This window comes from Lampris incognitus, chromosome 7, assembly GCF_029633865.1.
Source record: "Lampris incognitus isolate fLamInc1 chromosome 7, fLamInc1.hap2, whole genome shotgun sequence".
NCBI classification, from domain to species: domain Eukaryota; kingdom Metazoa; phylum Chordata; class Actinopteri; order Lampriformes; family Lampridae; genus Lampris; species Lampris incognitus.
This window is the reverse complement of record NC_079217.1, coordinates 66,090,845-66,109,701: the sequence shown is the minus strand read 5'-3', so window position 1 is coordinate 66,109,701 and position 18,857 is coordinate 66,090,845. Positions and strand designations below refer to the sequence as shown.

The 18,857-nt window shown below is 48.1% G+C and overlaps 1 protein-coding gene across 5 annotated transcripts in view; it reads left to right on the top strand.

Moving 5' to 3' along the window:
- The window catches only part of LOC130116107 (diacylglycerol kinase delta-like), an 88,550-nt gene that overhangs the window by 43,931 nt on the left and 25,762 nt on the right, over positions 1–18,857 (top strand). For 4 of the 5 annotated variants that reach the window (XM_056284056.1, XM_056284055.1, XM_056284054.1 and 1 more), the window contains 13 exons: positions 75–207; positions 412–518; positions 4,534–4,659; positions 5,360–5,462; positions 8,453–8,615; positions 9,948–10,056; positions 11,668–11,807; positions 11,918–12,002; positions 12,279–12,373; positions 12,501–12,600; positions 13,727–14,015; positions 14,123–14,275; positions 14,572–14,700. In XM_056284056.1, coding sequence (XP_056140031.1) covers positions 75–207; positions 412–518; positions 4,534–4,659; positions 5,360–5,462; positions 8,453–8,615; positions 9,948–10,056; positions 11,668–11,807; positions 11,918–12,002; positions 12,279–12,373; positions 12,501–12,600; positions 13,727–14,015; positions 14,123–14,275; positions 14,572–14,700 — 1,732 coding nt within the window. The remainder of the gene's footprint in view (positions 1–74; positions 208–411; positions 519–4,533; positions 4,660–5,359; positions 5,463–8,452; positions 8,616–9,947; positions 10,057–11,667; positions 11,808–11,917; positions 12,003–12,278; positions 12,374–12,500; positions 12,601–13,726; positions 14,016–14,122; positions 14,276–14,571; positions 14,701–18,857) is intronic. The other variant, XM_056284052.1, reaches the window with a different exon arrangement.

The following is an 18,857-nucleotide window of genomic DNA, read 5'->3' as shown; positions in this document are numbered from 1 at the left end:
GTGGTGGTCAGTCAGGTTCATGGATGGTGGTGAAGATCAGCTGGTTAACTGTCTGTCTGTGGTTCTGTCTCCAGTCTACCCAGTACAGCATGGACCACTTCAGCGGCATGCACAACTGGTACGCATGTTCCCACGCCAGACCCACCTACTGCAACGTCTGCAGAGAGGCTCTGTCTGGTGTGACCTCACACGGCCTGTCCTGTGAGGGTAAGACACACACACACACACACACACACACACACACACACACACACACACACACACACACATCAAGTGAGCAAGAGAGAGTGATGATGTATGGAAACAAAACTGTATATGTGTGTGTGTGTGTGTGTGTGTGTGTGTGTTAAGTGTGCGGTGTGTATTAATTTTGTATTAAACACGGTCTGTTGTGTGTCCCGTGTGTGATAGTGTGCAAGTTCAAGGCCCATAAGCGCTGTGCGGTTCGGGCCACCAACAACTGTAAGTGGACCACACTGGCGTCCATCGGGAAGGACATCATTGAAGACGAAGACGGGGTGAGCAAGACAGAGCCGTCCGTCCAAGTCCAGAACCTGGACACTTAAACCAGCACAGTCAACACATGCAGGAGCAGCCAGTGCATGTACACTGACTACACAATCAGGAATCAGGAACAATGTAGTATTGTCATCTCATTCATGTACTTGTATACCCAAAAGAGATGAAATGTTGTTTCCCCCAGCCCACAGCAGTGCAACACAAAAGACAAGAACACGCATCCAAAAACCACACCATCACAAACATACAAAACACCACCCAAAACATACAAAACAACACCACCACAAACATACACAACCAGACAGAACAAAGCAAAACACAGACAGTCGACAAAAGTCCATTCAACAAATTTGCAACACAATTCAAAAATGTCACTGTCCAGGAGTGCGAGTGCCAGCCAGGATGACTGTCAGAACTGCTGGTCTGCATGGGCTAGCAGTTAGCTTAGCCTGCCCCGCTTCCGCGTCCTGTCAGACCGCCCTCGGTGTTTCCTCTTCGGGCGCAGCTCCGGGCAGGGCCTTGGACCCTGGGCCCACAGGACGCAGCAAACCAGGCTCCCCCAGCTGATCCAACACCAGCTCTCCCAGCCAGACACCTTTGACACAACTCCACACGACGACACTAAAAACACAGTCATGCTAGGCGAGGCCGCCGCCAGACAGCCCGCGGTGTTATCGGAACTGCCGGTCTGCATGGGCTAGCAGTTAGCTTAGCCTGCCCCGCTCTCCCAGCCGAGCCAACACCAGCTCTCCGAGCCATCAAACAAAATCAACAAGCACAGACATTAAAAGCAAAAGTTCTTCACACAATGACACAAAGTCAGATGTAAACAGGACAAAGACACTGCATAGTCGGCACTGGGTGAGGCCGCCACAAGCACGAGTCCGCGCCGCCATCTTCCCACACCAGAAGATGTGGGAAGATGAAAAGAAAACACATTTACATCCAAACTGAAGTCTTTTAACACTCCCTGTTTGGAGCTTAAACACATCCTGTTTTAACACTTCCTGTTTGGAGCTTAAACACTTCCTGTTTTAACACTTCCTGTTTGGAGCCTAAACAACACTCACCTTACCAACATCTACACAGCAGACACACAGCCACAGTAAAAGCAGGAGATTCAGGACTGTGTCCTTCGCTTTGTGAATGGAGTCCAGTCAAGACTAAGACACAACACAGAGAGAAAGACGGGGTGTGGTGGTTTTGGAAAAAAGGTGCTAACGAGGAAGCCCGCATCCTGACCAGCACAACATCCTGTCAGTTGTGCTGCTACACAACGGGATGACTTAAATGTCATGGTAACCCAACAACTGTACAATGACAACATGAAGTGTCTTTCTTCGGTCTTCTAATTTACTTAGACGAATACACAGGGAGTACCACCACCTCCTGTTACACCTCCACCCGAGCTCCACCTGCTGAACACATGTGGTTCACTGGACAGTTGTGTGTATTTCAGTCCGAGAAAAGTTCAGCTGGTTCCAACTTTGGACGCACATCCAAAATATGGCTATCTGTTCTGTCCGTCCTGCATCAACACATAGGCCCATGGACAACACATGGACTCCATCAGTTTATGATGGACACAGCATCTCTGTCTCCATCACTTTATGACGGACACAACATCTCTGTCTCCATCACTTAATGATGGACACACCATCTCCGTTTCCGTCACTTTATGATGGACACGACATCTGTCTCCGTCACTTTATGATGGACACGACATCTGTCTCCATCAGTTTATGATGGACACAACATCTCTGTCTCCATCACTTAATGATAGACACACCATCTCCGTCTCCGTCACTTTATGATGGACACGACATCTGTCTCCATCAGTTTATGATGGACACAACATCTCTGTAGCATCTCCATCTCCATCACTTTATGATGGACACAACATCTCCGTCTACATTCACTTTATGATGGACACACCATCTCCATCTCTCCATCTCCATCAGTGTATGATGGACAGAGCATCTCTGTCTCCATCTCTTAATGATGGACACAACATCTCCGTCTCCACCACTTTGTAATGGACACAGCATCTCCGTCTCCATCACTTTATGATGGACACAACATCTCCGTCTACATTCACTTTATGATGGACACACCATCTCCATCTCTCCATCTCCATCAGTGTATGATGGACAGAGCATCTCTGTCTCCATCTCTTAATGATGGACACAACATCTCCGTCTCCACCACTTTGTAATGGACACAGCATCTCCGTCTCCATCACTTTATGATGGACACAACATCTCCGTCTACATTCACTTTATGATGGACACACCATCTCCATCTCTCCATCTCCATCAGTGTATGATGGACAGAGCATCTCTGTCTCCATCTCTTAATGATGGACACAACATCTCCGTCTCCACCACTTTGTAATGGACACAGCATCTCCGTCTCCATCACTTTATGATGGACACAACGTCTCCGTCTCCATCACTTTGTTTTTGACACAGCATCTCTGTCTCCATCACTTAATGATGGACACAACATCTCTGTCTCCATCACTTAATGAGGGACACAACATCTCTGTCTCCATCACTTAATGATGGACACAACATCTCTGTCTCCATCACTTAATGAGGGACACAACATCTCCATCTCCATCACTTTGTAATGGACACAGCATCTCCGTCTCCATCACTTTATGATGGACACAACATCTCTGTCTCCATCAGTTTATGATGGACACAACATCTCTGTCTCCTCCACTTTATGATAGACACAACATCTTCGTCTCCATCACTTTATGATAGACACAGCATCTCGGTCTCCATCACTTTATGATGGACACAACATCTGCGTCTCCATCACTTTGTAATGGACACAGCATCTCCATCTCCATCACTTTATGATGGACACAACATCTCTGTCTCCATTAGTTTATGATGGACACAGCATCTCCGTCTCCATCACTTTGTAATGGACACAGCATCTCCATCTCCATCACTTTATGATGGACACAACGTCTCCGTCTCCATCACTTTATGATGGACACACCATCTCCGTCTCCATCACTTTGTAATGGACACAGCATCTCCATCTCCATCACTTTATGATGGACACAACGTCTCCGTCTCCATCACTTTATGATGGACACACCATCTCCGTCTCCATCACTTTGTAATGGACACAGCATCTCCATCTCCATCACTTTATGATGGACACAACGTCTCCGTCTCCATCACTTTATGATGGACACACCATCTCCGTCTCCATCACTTTGTAATGGACACAGCATCTCCATCTCCATCACTTTATGATGGACACAACGTCTCCGTCTCCATCACTTTATGATGGACACACCATCTCCGTCTCCATCACTTTGTAATGGACACAGCATCTCCATCTCCATCACTTTATGATGGACACAACGTCTCCGTCTCCATCACTTTATGATGGACACACCATCTCCGTCTCCATCACTTTGTAATGGACACAGCATCTCCGTCTCCATCAGATTATGATGGGCACAACATCTCTTGTCTGCGACCCTCCGTCCATGTTCTGTGTTAACCCGTCAGAGTCAGATGCTCTGATCATCTACAAACACAGATGAGTCAAATGAATGGATGGAGTCATGTGACCAAAGTGGTTGAATTTCACTGATGTGTTCTGCAGTCACATGACCTGGTTTCATTTCTAACATGGGTTCAGATGAGTTAAACGGTTCGCTCATACAATAATGCCCAGATCAGCTGTATTTCTTGGCAAGTTGTAGTAAGGAGGTCAGAGGTCATGAACACGGCAGCCTGGCAGTATGTGATGTGAACTGATGACAGAGGAGTGACGGGGAGGCTTGGCTGAAGGGCACTTCCTTTTAAACTGAAGGAGTTTGTTGTGGCGCTGAACTTTTGACATTTAAGTTACAGAACCATTTTCTGTTTGTGGATTTGACGGTCACATGGAGTTATGAGTTATTCTGACTGACTCTCGTTCCCTTCTCTGCCTTCTTCATCTCCTGTGTTCCTCCTCTCTCCTCCTCCCTCTCTCTTGCAGGTGTCCATGCCTCATCAGTGGTTGGAGGGGAACCTGCCGGTCAGCGCCAAGTGCACCATCTGTGATAAGACCTGCGGCAGCGTGCTGAGGCTGCAGGACTGGAGATGTCTCTGGTGCAAAGCAATGGTAGGGAGGGACTCATTTCAAGAAACACTGATTGCGCGGGCGTCCGGGTGGCGTAGCGGTCTATTCCGTTGCCTACCAACATGGGGATCGCTGGATCGAATCCCCGTGTTACCTCTGGCTTGGTCGGGCGTCCATACAGACACAATTGGCCGTGTCTACGGGTGGGAAGCCGGATGTGGGTATGTGTCCTGGTCGCTGCACTAGCGCCTCCTCTGGTCGGTCGGCGCGTCTGTTTGGGGGGGAGAGAAGGGGGAACTGGGGGGAATAGCATGATCCTCCCACGCGCTACGTCCCCCTGGAGGAACTCCTTGCTGTCAGGTGAAAAGAAGCGGCTGGTGACTCCACATGTATGGGAGGAGGCATGTGGTAGTCTGCAGCCCTCCCCGGATCAGCAGAGGGGGTGGAGCAGAGACCGGGACGGCTCAGAAGAGTGGGGTAATTGGCCAGGTAGAATTGGGTGAAAAAAAGGATAAAGAAACACTGATGGATTGGATGGTTGGTAGGTAAGACAAGAGACACAACAGACTAATGCACCCTGACAGACACACTGACACACACCAACAGGTGGAAAGACAGAGAGACGACCTGTCCACAGACGTGTTGAGGTGAACTGACTGAATGATGGGACAGCTGACAGGCTGACAGCTACATGGGCACGTGTGTTGGTCTTTAAACGCTTGGTGGCCTTCCTGTCTTTCAGGTCCATACAGGCTGTAAGGAGCAGCTGTCCTCGAAGTGTCCTCTGGGTCAGTGTAAGGTGTCGGTCATTCCTCCCACAGCGCTCAACAGCATCGACTCTGACGGTGAGTCCGGATTTTACACCAGTCTGCTCTCAGTGTTCAAACAGTGATGAAAAACCTGGAAAATTGTAATTTTGTTAAAGTCCTGGAAATCTGAGTAAAGCAGCATCAGCTCTGTTAATGACTGAATAACCAATTCAGAAAAATACCGACAGGTTGAGCCGTTGTGACGAGGCTTTGACATGTCAGTTGTATGTGTTACTGAGATGCACTTTGTCTCGGTATGCTAACACAAGTCTCCGCTGGCTAGCGTTCCTGTCAGTTAGCTAACTAGCTCGGTATGCTAACACAAGTCTCCGCTGGCTAGCGTTCCTGTCAGTTAGCTAACTAGCTCAGTATGCTAACACAAGTCTCCGCTGGCTGGCGTTCCTGTCAGTTAGCTAACTAGCCCGGTATGCTAACACAAGTCTCCGCTGGCTGGCGTTCCTGCCAGTTAGCTAACAAGCTTGTCGTCAGCATACTGGATGAGTACACTTTCGTCAGTGACTTTAAATGGACAAGTACAAAATATTACTCAGAACAGTTGATGAGAAGGGTCGTCCAGGTGGTGTGGCGGTCTATTCCGTTTCGTACCAACACAGGGATTGCTGGTTCGAATCCCCGTGTTACCGCTGGCTTGGTCGGGCGTCCCTACAGACACAATTGGCCGTGTCTGCGGGTGGGAAGCCGGATGTGGGTATGTGTCCTGGTCGCTGCATTAGCGCCTCCTCTGGTAGGTCAGGGCGCCAGTTCAGAGGGGAGGGGGAACTGGGGGAATAGCGTGATCCTCCCACGCGCTATGTCCCCCTGGCGAAACTCCTCACGGTCAGTTGAAAAGTAGCAGCTGGCAACTCCACATGGATCGGAGTCTGCAGCCCTCCCCGGATCAGCAGAGTGGGTGGAGCAGTGACCGAGATGGCTCAGAAGAGTAGGGGAATTGGCCACGTATAACTGGGGAGAAAAAGGGGGGGACAGTTGATGAGAGCAGTGTCTCATATACAGTAACTGACATATTGTCTGACTTAAACATCATATGTCGTTTTATAACAATAGCAACTCTAGAACTTGTTTCTTGTAGTCATGGAGTTTGAATTAGACGTTATGGAGAAGTCATCCAAAAGCAGTGGTGAAAAGCATCTGACTTTCACTTTGCATGTTGTGAAAAATTAAATCCAATGTCATATTTTAACATAACCACATCTTACTATTTACTAAATAAGTTACTAAGTAAGTACAAGTTGCTAAGTAAGTTACTAAGTACAAGTTACTAAGTAAGTTACTAAGTACAAGTTACTAAGTAAGTACAAGTTGCTAAGTAAGTACAAGTTACTAAGTAAGTTACTAAGTACAAGTCACTAAGTATGTACAAGTTACTAAGTACAAGTTACTAAGTAAGTACAAGTTACTAAGTAAGTACAAGTTACTAATTACGTTTCTAAGTACAACTTACAAATGCCCCTTTTCCACTACATGGTACCAGCTCAACTCAACTCAACTCGACTCAACTTGTTCGTTCTCCATTACTGGAAAGTACCGGCATTTTGGTACCTGTTACAACTTTTCTGGTACCACCTTTGACGAGGTTCCAAAAAAACTGGAGCGGGTACCAAGGTCAATGCAGACCAGCTACACTGGTCTGCAAGTCTGCAAGTCGAGTGGAGTGGAAAAGGGGCATAAGTAAGTACAAGTTACTAAGTAAGTTTCCATCCACTGCTGATGTTTGGCAACTAAAGTAAACTGTTACTGTAAATGTCTGCAACAACACACCAGACGCACTTTAATGTGCTGATCATGGATCAATAACGGTGCATCAGAGACCATCATGGCTCAATAACGGTGCATCAGAGATGATCATGGATCAATAACGTGCATCAGAGACCATCATGGCTCAATAACGGTGCATCAGAGATGATCATGGATCAATAACGTGCATCAGAGACAATCATGGATCAATAACGGTGCATCAGAGATGATCATGGATCAATAACGGTGCATCAGAGACGATCATGGATCAATAACAGTGCATCAGAGACAATCATGGATCAATAACATGCATCAGAGACCATCATGGATCAATAACGGTGCATCAGAGATGATCATGGCTCAATAACGGTGCGTCAGAGACGATCATGGATCAGTAACGGTGCATCAGAGACGATCATGGATCAATAACAGTGCATCAGAGATGATCATGGATCAGTAACGGTGCATCAGAGATGATCATGGATCACTAACGGTGCATCAGAGACGATCATGGATCAATAACGGTGCATCAGAGATGATCATGGATCAGTAACGGTGCATCAGAGATGATCATGTATCAGTAACGGTGCGTCAGAGACGATCATGGATCAATAACGGTGCATCAGAGATGATCATGGATCAGTAACGGTGCATCAGAGATGATCATGGATCAGTAACGGTGCATCAGAGACGATCATGGATCAATAACGGTGCATCAGAGATGATCATGGATCAGTAACGGTGCATCAGAGACGATCATGGATCAATAACGGTGCATCAGAGATGATCATGGATCAGTAACGGTGCATCAGAGATGATCATGGATCAGTAACGGTGCATCAGAGATGATCATGGATCAATAACGGTGCATCAGAGACGATCATGGATCAATAACGGTGCATCAGAGATGATGTCACAGTCCGGTCCTTTGGCGTCACTGCTGGTATCAACCTGACCTCGGTTCATCTCAATAGAGTTCCTCGAGTCTTTATGAGACATGACGGAAAGTTTGTGATGTATACTACGGAAGGTTAACACGCCATCTTGTGGTGTCAGAGGGAAACAGCAGTTATCGACGCTGCTGCTGGGATGTACGAGTGGGAGCAGTGGGGCTGGTGCCTCAGAGCTGGAGGTCTGATGGTCGTGGCTTGTCCCTGCTGGGTCTGAGTCCTTAGTGCTGATGGGGAAGGGGGTTATTTCAATAGGGGAGGTTCAGTCTTGCTGTTGGTCTCGTTGCTTGATCGGTAATGCTGATGTTGGTGTCCGGGCAGGTTTCTGGAAGGCGACGTGCCCGCCGTCCTGCACCAGTCCTCTCCTGGTGTTCGTCAACTCCAAGAGCGGAGACAACCAGGGGGTCAAGTTCCTCCGCCGCTTCAAACAGCTGCTTAACCCTGCACAAGTCTTTGACCTGATGAACGGAGGACCACACCTGGGGTGAGGGGCTGTGCATGTGTGTGTCTGTGTGTGTGTGTACACTTGTTTGAGTGTTTCAACATGTGTTTTCAGGTTGGGTGATCGTTTCTATTTTCTTTTTTCATTTTTCCCTCCTTTTCTCCCCAATTGTACCCGCCCAATTACCCCACTCTTCTGAACCGTCCCGGTCTCTGCTCCACCCCCCTGCTGATCTGGGGAGGGCTGCAGACTACCACATGCCTCCTCCTATACATGTGGAGTCACCAGCCGCTTCTTTTCACCTGACAGTGAGTTTCATCAGGGGGATGTAGCGCATGGGAGGATCACGCTACCCCCCCCCCCAAACAGGCGCCCCGACCGACCAGGGGAGGCGCTAGTGCAGCGACCAGGACATATACTCACATCCAGCTTCCCACCCGCAGATACGGTCAATTGTGTCTGTAGAGACGCCCGACCAAGCCAGAGGTAACACGGGGATTCGAACTGACGATCCCTGTGTTGGTAGGCAACGGAATAGACCGCCACGCCACCCGGACGCCCCATCCCTGCTTATCTTTAATGTCACAATCCAAATCACAGACATACCGTTAACTTCTCACAGTGTTGGTGAGCAGCTGTATGGAGGGAGGTCAGGTCCACGGAGAAGAGACAGCAGACTGGTTTGTAATGAAGGACGGAACATCCACTCATCACCCGGGGTGATTAACGGGGCTCGGGGGGGGGGGGCGTGCCGCTCCACCACAGACATGTCTAAATGCACAGCAGGATGCAGGTTCTAGAGATTCTCTTCATAACATCGTAGTTCTGATTGTAGGCTAGTTAACATGGCCTTAACGTCAGCTAGGGAAGTACCATTATCGATATGCCATCCCATCAGCAGTCAGCACAAGCCTGGCCCAGTCAGCCTGGTTCAGTCCAAACAAGCCTGGCCCAGTCAGCCTGGTTCAGTCAGCACAAGCCTGGCTCAGTCAGCCTGGTTCAGTCCAAACAAGCCTGGCCCAGTCAGCCTGGTTCAGTCAGCACAAGCCTGGCTCAGTCAGCCTGGTTCAGTCCAAACAAGCCTGGCCCAGTCAGCCTGGTTCAGTCCAAACAAGCCTGGCTCAGTCAGCCTGGTTCAGTCCAAACAAGCCTGGCCCAGTCAGCCTGGTTCAGTCAGCCTGGTTCAGTCCAAACAAGCCTGGCTCAGTCAGCCTGGTTCAGTCCAAACAAGCATGGTTCTGATCATCATGGTGTAACACCTAATATCTCTAGACACTTACATGTACCACTTGTGTATGTGTGTATGTCTCTCTCTGTCTGTCTGTCTGTCTGTCTCTCTGTCTCTCTGTCTCTCTGTCTCTCTCTCGCTCTCAGTCTGAGGTTGTTTCAGAAGTTTGATACGTTCCGAATCCTGGTGTGTGGAGGTGATGGAAGTGTGGGCTGGGTTCTATCTGAGATAGATACCCTCACCCTTCACAAACAGGTAACACACACACACACACACACACACACACACACACACACACACACACACACACACACACGATACAAATAAACACGGACAGAAATAACAAAACAACATCAAAACAAAGCAACATGAAAACTTCAGATATAAAATGACAGCTACAGAACTCTGACATCATCACATCTAACGGAGCAGTGTGAAAGATAGGTGACATCATCACATCTACAGGAGCAGTGTGAAAGATAGGTGACATCATCACATCTAACGGAGCAGTGTGAAAGATAGGTGACATCATCACATCTACAGGAGCAGTGTGAAAGATAGGTGACATCATCACATCTACTGGAGCAGTGTGAAAGATAGGTGACATCATCACATCTAATGGAGCAGTGTGAAAGATAGGTGACATCATCACATCTAATGGAGCAGTGTGAAAGATAGGTGACATCATCACATCTACAGGAGCAGTGTGAAAGATAGGTGACATCATCACATCTAATGGAGCAGTGTGAAAGATAGGTGACATCATCACATCTAATGGAGCAGTGTGAAAGATAGGTGACATCACATCTAAAGGATCAGTGTGAAAGATATGTGACATCATCACATCTACAGGAGCAGTGTGAAAGACAGGTGACATCATCACATCTACAGGAGCAGTGTGAAAGATAGGTGACATCATCACATCTAATGGAGCAGTGTGAAAGATAGGTGACATCATCACATCTAATGGAGCAGTGTGAAAGATAGGTGACATCATCACATCTACAGGAGCAGTGTGAAAGATAGGTGACATCACATCTAAAGGAGCAGTGTGAAAGATAGGTGACATCATCACATCTAAAGGAGCAGTGTGAAAGATAGGTGACATCATCACATCTAATGGAGCAGTGTGAAAGATAGGTGACATCATCACATCTACAGGAGCAGTGTGAAAGATAGGTGACATCATCACATCTAAAGGAGCAGTGTGAAAGATAGGTGACATCATCACATCTAATGGAGCAGTGTGAAAGATAGGTGACGTCATCACATCTACAGGAGCAGTGTGAAAGATAGGTGACATCATCACATCTACTGGAGCAGTGTGAAAGATAGGTGACATCATCACATCTAAAGGAGCAGTGTGAAAGATAGGTGACATCATCACATCTAATGGAGCAGTGTGAAAGATAGGTGACATCATTACATCTAAAGGAGCAGTGTGAAAGATAGGTGACATCATCACATCTAATGGAGCAGTGTGAAAGATAGGTGACATCATCACATCTAATGGAGCAGTGTGAAAGATAGGTGACATCATCACATCTAATGGAGCAGTGTGAAAGATAGGTGACATCATCACATCTACAGGAGCAGTGTGAAAGATAGGTGACATCATCACATCTAAAGGAGCAGTGTGAAAGATAGGTGACATCATCACATCTAATGGAGCAGTGTGAAAGATAGGTGACATCATCACATCTAATGGAGCAGTGTGAAAGATAGGTGACATCATCACATCTACAGGAGCAGTGTGAAAGATAGGTGCTATGCATGGAAGATATCGTGGGTTCGAGGGATGTTTGTGTTGATGAATCATGCATGTTTGAGTTTTACTTGCATGTCTCTTGTTCTGGTTTTTGGCAGTGTCAGCTGGGTGTTTTGCCACTGGGTACAGGAAATGACCTGGCAAGGGTCCTGGGCTGGGGGTCGGCCTGTGACGATGACACGCTACTTCCTCAAATACTGGAAAAACTAGAGAGAGCCAGCACCAAGATGTTAGACAGGTAAAACATGTCGGCAGCTGTCAGATGGGTCACATGCCTCTCGGTGAGGAGGAGGAGGAGGAGGGTAAGAAGACAGTTGAAGATATTTGATTGTACTCTTTCTTCTACAGATGGAGTATTATGGTCTATGAGACCAAGTTTCCACGGCAACACTCTACCTCCACTGTCACTGAGGACTGCAGCGATGACTCTGAGGTAGCATGAAATGACATCACTTCCTCTTTTTACCTGCCCATTCAGTTTAGCTTATTGCTAACACAGACATGATGGGCCGGTGAAAGCTGTATTGATTCTCTCTCCCTCTCCCTCTCTTGCTCTCTCTCCCCCCTCTCCCTCTCTTTCTCTCGCTCTCTCTCTCTCTCTGTCTTCCCCCTCTTTCTCTCTCTGTCTCTCTCCCTCGCTCTCTGTCTCTCTCGCTTTCTCTGTCTCTCCCTCTCTCTCTCTGTCTCTGCCCCCCCCCCTCTGATCCAGGTGCAGCAGATTTTAACATATGAAGACTCAGTAGCTGCTCACCTCTCCAAGATACTGACTTCAGACCAGCACTCTGTGGTCATCTCCTCTGCCAAGTACACTCATCTGTCTATCCGTCTGTCTGTCTGTCTGTCTCACTGTATGTGTGTCTGTCTCACTGTCTGTCTGTCTGCTGGGTTTTTGTGTGATTCTCATTCTAACTGTTTGTGGGTGTGTGTCTAGAGTCCTGTGTGAGACGGTGAAAGACTTTGTGGCTCGGATTGGGAAGGCTTACGAGAAAACCACCGAGAGCTCAGATGAGTCTGAGGTCATGGCTAAGAAGGTAAGGTGTCCATCATCCATCCATCATTTATCCATCTTATGTCCATCCATCCAACTATTCATCCAACTTTTCACCTCTCTGATCATTTCCTCATTTCATTCATACACCCGATTCCATTTAGTATGTGAGAATGTTAGACCATTTACATAATAGAAACTACTACTACTACCACCAGTTCTACTACTACTACCACTACTACCACTACTACCATTACTACTACCACTACTACTACTACTAGTAATACTACTACTACTACTGTCATCGGCTGCTCCCGGTAGGGGACGCCACAGCGGATCATCCGTTTCCATCTCTTCCTGTCCTCACCTGCAGTCAGGTGAGGACACTGTATTGTTTATAAGGGTGGGGACCACCTGCAGTCAGGTGAGACTGCAGAGGTCTCTTAGATGATGATGAAACGTGTCTGTCAGTAAACGTTGTGTCCAGATGAACTGATTCAACTTTTCTGGGATGTTGGTGAACAGAATAGAATCTTGATTTGGTTGCAAGTGTTTTACTATTCTGACTGTAAGAATTATTTTGATCAGGTGTCCGGGTGGCGTAGCGGTCTATTCCGTTGCCTACCAACATGGGGATCGCTGGTTCGAAGCCCCGTGTTACCTCCGGCTTGGTCGGGCGTCCCTACAGACACAATTGGTCATGTCTGGGGGTGGGAAGCCGGATGTGGGTGTGTGTCCTGGTTGCTGCACTAGCGCCTCCTCTGGTTGGTGGGGGCGCCTGTTCGGGGGGGGAAGGGGAACTGGAGGGAATAGCGTGATCCTCCCATGCGCTACGTCCCCCTGGTGAAACTCCTCTCTGTCGGGTGAAAAGAAGCAGCTGGTGACTCCACATGTATGGGAGGAGGCATGTGGTGGTCTGCAGCCCTCCTTGGATCAGCAGAGGGGGTGGAGCAGCGACCGGGATGGGTCAGAAGAGTGGGGTAATTGGATGAATACAATTGGGGAGAAAAATAAATATTGTGATCTCGGGAATGTGGAGGTTTGTCCTGATGGTGTGGAAGTCAGCGTCTGCTGACCCGTCTTTAGCTTATCTGTGGACTACATCCAGGTTCTGCAGACCCCACTGATGTTCAGCTCATTCACACAGCTTGTGTGTGTGTGTTTTGCAGTGTGGCGTTCTGAAGGAGAAACTTGACTCCCTGCTGAAAACCCTCAATGAGGAGGCTCAGGCCTCTACACTGCTCTCCCCCGTACCTCCCCCCACTATCGCTGAGGAGCAGGAGGAGGGAGAGGGAGTCCTGCTCTCGCCCCCTCTCCAGACCCCACCCACGGCCACTCCCTGCTCCCCACGCACCAATACCTCCTCGGCGGCCATCTTTAAACCTCGGGAGCAGCTGATGCTGCGAGCCAACAGCCTGAAGAAGGCCATCAGACAGATCATAGAGCACACGGAGAAAGGTGAGACGGGCAGAGCATCAGGCCCATCCACAGACACACCATAACTGACTTTTTCATCATGAGCTTTGTTTTAAAGTGCAGCATGATGCTTTCTGTCTCTCTGTCAGCGGTGGATGAGCAGAATGCACAGACTCAGCGGGTATTTGGTTTGGGGGTAGAGGAGGAAGACGAGTATGAGGCGGAGGAGGAAGATAAAGTTTCTCTCCAGTCGTCGTTCAGCGGGTCGGCTGGTGCCACCCGCAACCGGACTGCACGTAGAGGTCAGTACCCCTCCTCTGTCAGCTGAAATATACCAAATATACCACAACACCCATGAGCCTTTGAGCAAGTCTCTCTCTATCTCTCTCTCTCTCCTCTCTTCTCTATCTCTCTCTCCTCTCTTCTTTCTCTTGCTCTCTCTCCTCTCTTCTCTCTCTCCTTTCTCTTGCCCCTCGCTCGCTCTCTCTCCCTCTCTCTGTCTCTCACTCTCTCCTCTCTTCTCTCTCGCTCTTCTTTCTCTTGCCTCCCTCTCTCCCTCTCTCTCTCTGTCATTGTCTACTTGTGTCTCTGTCTCCAGTCAGTAAAACACCCTGCGAGAAGCTCATCAGTAAAGGCAGCCTGTCTCTAGGCAGCTCCACCTCACTTCCTGTTCAGACAGGATGTAGGGAAAACATGCCTATGCTCAACACCAAGATCCTCTATCCTGGTAAGAGCTCTGTCATGACCTCGTATAGAAACTATATAAGAAATACAACAGTATTGATAAACACACCCATATTACTACATTAAGTCGGAGATTACTGCGTGAGTAAACACAGAGCTATTACTGTGTTAGTACATACAGGACTGGTAGTAATTCAGTTTTTTTCCATGATAGAGAAATACTGCAATAATTTAGTATCAGTATTTGTGAAAATGTGCAACTTCAATGGACATGTTGGTGAAGGGAACAGAGGTGATGAGGAGGTGATGGGTAGGTATGGTGTCAAGGACAAGAATGCGGAGGGACAGATGATGGGGATTTGTGAAAAGGGTGGAAATGGGTGTGGTGAATACATAGTTCAAGAAGAGGGAGGAACACAGAGTGACGTATAAGAGTGGGGGAAAGTGCACACAGGTGGACTATATCTTATGTAGAAGGCGCAATCTGAAAGGGATTGGAGACTGCAAGGTGGCGACGGGAGAACGTAGCTAGGCAGCATCGGATGGTGGTCTGTAGGATGACTTTGGAGACCAAGAAGAGGAAGAAAGTGAAGGCAGAGCCAAGGATCAAATGGTGGAAGTTGAAGAAGGAAGACTGTTGTGTGGAGTTCAGGGAGGACTGAAGACATGCACTGAGTGGTAGTGAAGAGTTGCCGGATGGCTGGGCAACCACTGCAGAAATAGTGAGGGAGACAGCTGGGAAGGTACTTGGTGTGTCATCAGGACAGAAGAAGGAAGGCAAGGAGACTTGGTGGTGGAATGAGGAAGTACAGCAAAGTATACAGAGGAAGTGGTTGGCAAAGAAGAAGTGGGATAGTCAGATAGAGGAAGAAAGTAGACAGGAGTACAAGGAGATGCAGCGTAAAGCAAAGAGAGAGGTGGCAAAGGCAAAGGAAAAGGCGTATGGTGAGCTGCATGACAGGCTGGACACTAAGGAAGGAGAAAAGGACTTGTACCAATTGGCTAGACAGGGGGACCGAGCTGGGAAGGGTGTGCAGCAGGTTAGGGTGATCAAGGATAGAGATGGAAATGTGCTGACAAGTGAGGAGAGTGTGCTAAGAAGGTGGAAGGAGTACTTTGAGGGGCTGATGAATGAAGAAAATGAGAGAGAGGAGGTTGGATGATGTGGGGATAGTGAATCAGGAAGTTCAGTGGATTAACAAGGAGGAGGTGAGGGCAGCTATGAAGAGGATGAAGAGTGGAAAGGCAGTTGGTCCTGATGACATACCTGTGGAGGCATGGAGATGTTTAGGAGAGATGGCAGTGGGGTTTTTAACTAGATTGTTTAACACAATCTTGGAAAGTGAGAGGATGCCTGAGGAGTGGAGAAGAAGCATACTGGTACCGATTTTCAAGAACAAGGGCGATGTGCAGGACTGTAACAACTACAGAGGTATAAAGTTGATCAGCCACAGCATGAAGATTTGGGAAAGAGTAATAGGAGCTAGGTTAAGAGGAGAGAAAGAGTAATAGGAGCTAGGTTAAGAGGAGAGAAAGAGTAATAGAAGCTAGGTTAAGAGGAGAGGTGACGATCAGCAGCAGCAGTATGGTTTCATGCCAGGAAAGAGCACCACAGATGTGATGTTTGCTTTGAGAATGTTGATGGAGAAGTATAGAGGAGGCCAGAAGGAGTTACATTGTGTCTTTGTAGATTTAGAGAAAGCATACGACGGAGTGCCGAGAGAGGAGGTGTGGTATTGTATGAGGAAGTTGGGAGTTGCAGAGAAGTATGTAGGAGTGATGCAGGATATGTATGAGGGAAGTGTGACAGTGGTGAGGTGTGTGGTAGGAATGACAGATGGGTTCAAGGTGGAGGTGGGATTACATCAAGGATCGGCTCTGAGCCCTTTCTTGTTTGCAATGGTGATGGACAGGTTGACGGACGAGATCAGGCAGGAGTCTCCGTGGACTATGATGTTCACGGATGACATTGTGATCTGTAGTGAGAGTAGAGTGCAGGTGGAGGAGAGCCTGGAGAGGTGGAGGTATGTACTGGAGAGAAGAGGAATGAAAGTCAGTTGGAGCAAGACGGAATACCTATGCATGAATGAGAGGGAGGACAGTGGAATGGTGAGGATGCAAGGAGTAGAAGTGACGAAGGTATATGAGTTGAAATACTTGGGGTCAAGTGTCCAAAGTAATGGGGAGTGCAGAAGAGAGGTGAAGAAGAGAGTGCAGGCAGGGTGGAGTGGGTGGAGAAGAGTGTCAGGAGTGATTTGTGACAGAAGGGTATCAGCAAGAGTTAAAGGGAAGGTTTACAAGATGGTTGTGAGACCAGCTATGTTGTATGGTTTGGAGACAGTGGCACTGATGAAAAGACAGGAGGAGGAGCTGGAGGTGGCAGAGTTGAAGATGATAAGATTTTCACTGGGAGTGATGAAGAAGGACAGGGTTAGGAACGAGTATATTAGAGGGACAGCTCAGGTTGGACGGTTTGGAGACAAAGCAAGAGAGACAAGATTGAGATGGTGTGGACATGTGTGGAGGAGAGATGCTGGGTATATCGGGAGAAGGATGCTGAATATGGAGCTGCCAGGGAAGAGGAGAAGAGGAAGGCCAAAGAGGAGGTTTATGGATGTGGTGAGGGAGGACATGCAGGTGGCTGGTGTGACAGACGAAGATGCAGAGGACAGGAAGAGATGAAAACGGATGCTCTGCTGTGGCGCCCCCAAATGGGAGCAGCCAAAAGTAGTAGTAGTAGTAGTAGTAGTAGTAGTAGTAGTAATGGTAGTAATGGTAGTAGTAGTTTTGGTCCAAACACACAGATCAACAAGCAGAGTAAGGCACTGTGACAGTTTTCTAGGTTCAGGGTTCCCTTCTAGTTGTGCATCAGTTTACCTTGTAGTGGGGAAAAAAGAAAACAAGACTAGGTCAAAACCTAGTACATGTCTGCAGCGTGTATGGTCAATGTTCGAAATGTTGGCCAGTGTGTTAGAGGGTTGGTCAGTGGTAGTGTCTATAATGTGGATTCCTGGAGATTCCATGCTCATCTGCAGTTTTCTGCCGTGGTCCCAGTAATATTTGTTGTTAAAGTGTACTGAAGCAGCATATCACATGACATGGTTAAGCTACGTTCAAGTAAAAAAACAAACAAAAAAAGGTTATAAATGCAGCTGCTGCAAGAACAATACTTTTTGCTTATATCTTGGGATGTTTGATTTCAATGACAACTTAATCTATTGTAATTATAACTATTCTAATTATCTGTTAACTCCTCCTCCCCTTTCGTTAGTTTCTATATGTGGATGACTCTCAGTTTTCCATGACTGTACCGACAGGTGAATTCACAAAGAATGGACTGCGGTGCTGATAGCACCGTGAACTGTGCATCACTTGCAACCGCTATCTGCCCCATCTCGAGGTCCCATTCACAAAAGATATTGTGCTAATACAGCGCAAACACACCCATAAAGTTTTGCAGCTGAGTGCGATTATCCTTGTAGCAAAGTATAAATGGTGGCTTTGCACCAAGAACACAGTAGGCAGGCGCAGTGTCCTCCTTGATGTCATCAAGTATAGCAAGAACTGTTGGACCTGGCACCCTGCAGCCTGTCTGTGAATGATTTCACAGACGATGTGGAGGATGTAAGAGAGGAGATGAGACCACTTCTCCTTTTGACCACACAGCCGTGGGTCGTTTATTTCCTCCAACAAACTTCAAGTGAACAGTTCACAATATCAAAACCTCAGCCTTGTGTCTACCCACAATCCCCCCTGAGTCCTGCTGCCGACGAGAAACCGCTGCCGCCGCCGCACCCGCAGCCTCCACCGGCAGTGGTGGAAGAGCGTGGGCAGGCAGCAGAGCGGCCGCACACTGTTGTTCGGCTGGCCAGAGAAATCCTGTCAGCCTCTGTGGCCAGCTCCCGAAAGTTGCTGGTGGTGAACAACTTGGAGCTGGCCAAGGCAGCACGGACGTGCGAGGGGAGCTGACGGAGGAACAGCTGGCCGAAAAGGAAGATGGGGTCGCACGAACCCAGCATACTCAGCATCTTGTCCATTAGCTCCGATGGCTTGCCGTCTCCCAAGCTTTGCAGCAAAAACAACCAGTCCACCCGCCCCACCTCTGCTAGCTCAAAAGCCTGCAGCAAGTGTCTCTTGATTGTGCTGCACTTAACCATGGGCGGCGGGGCTTGCAGCAGGCCCAATATCCGTGACGCCGTA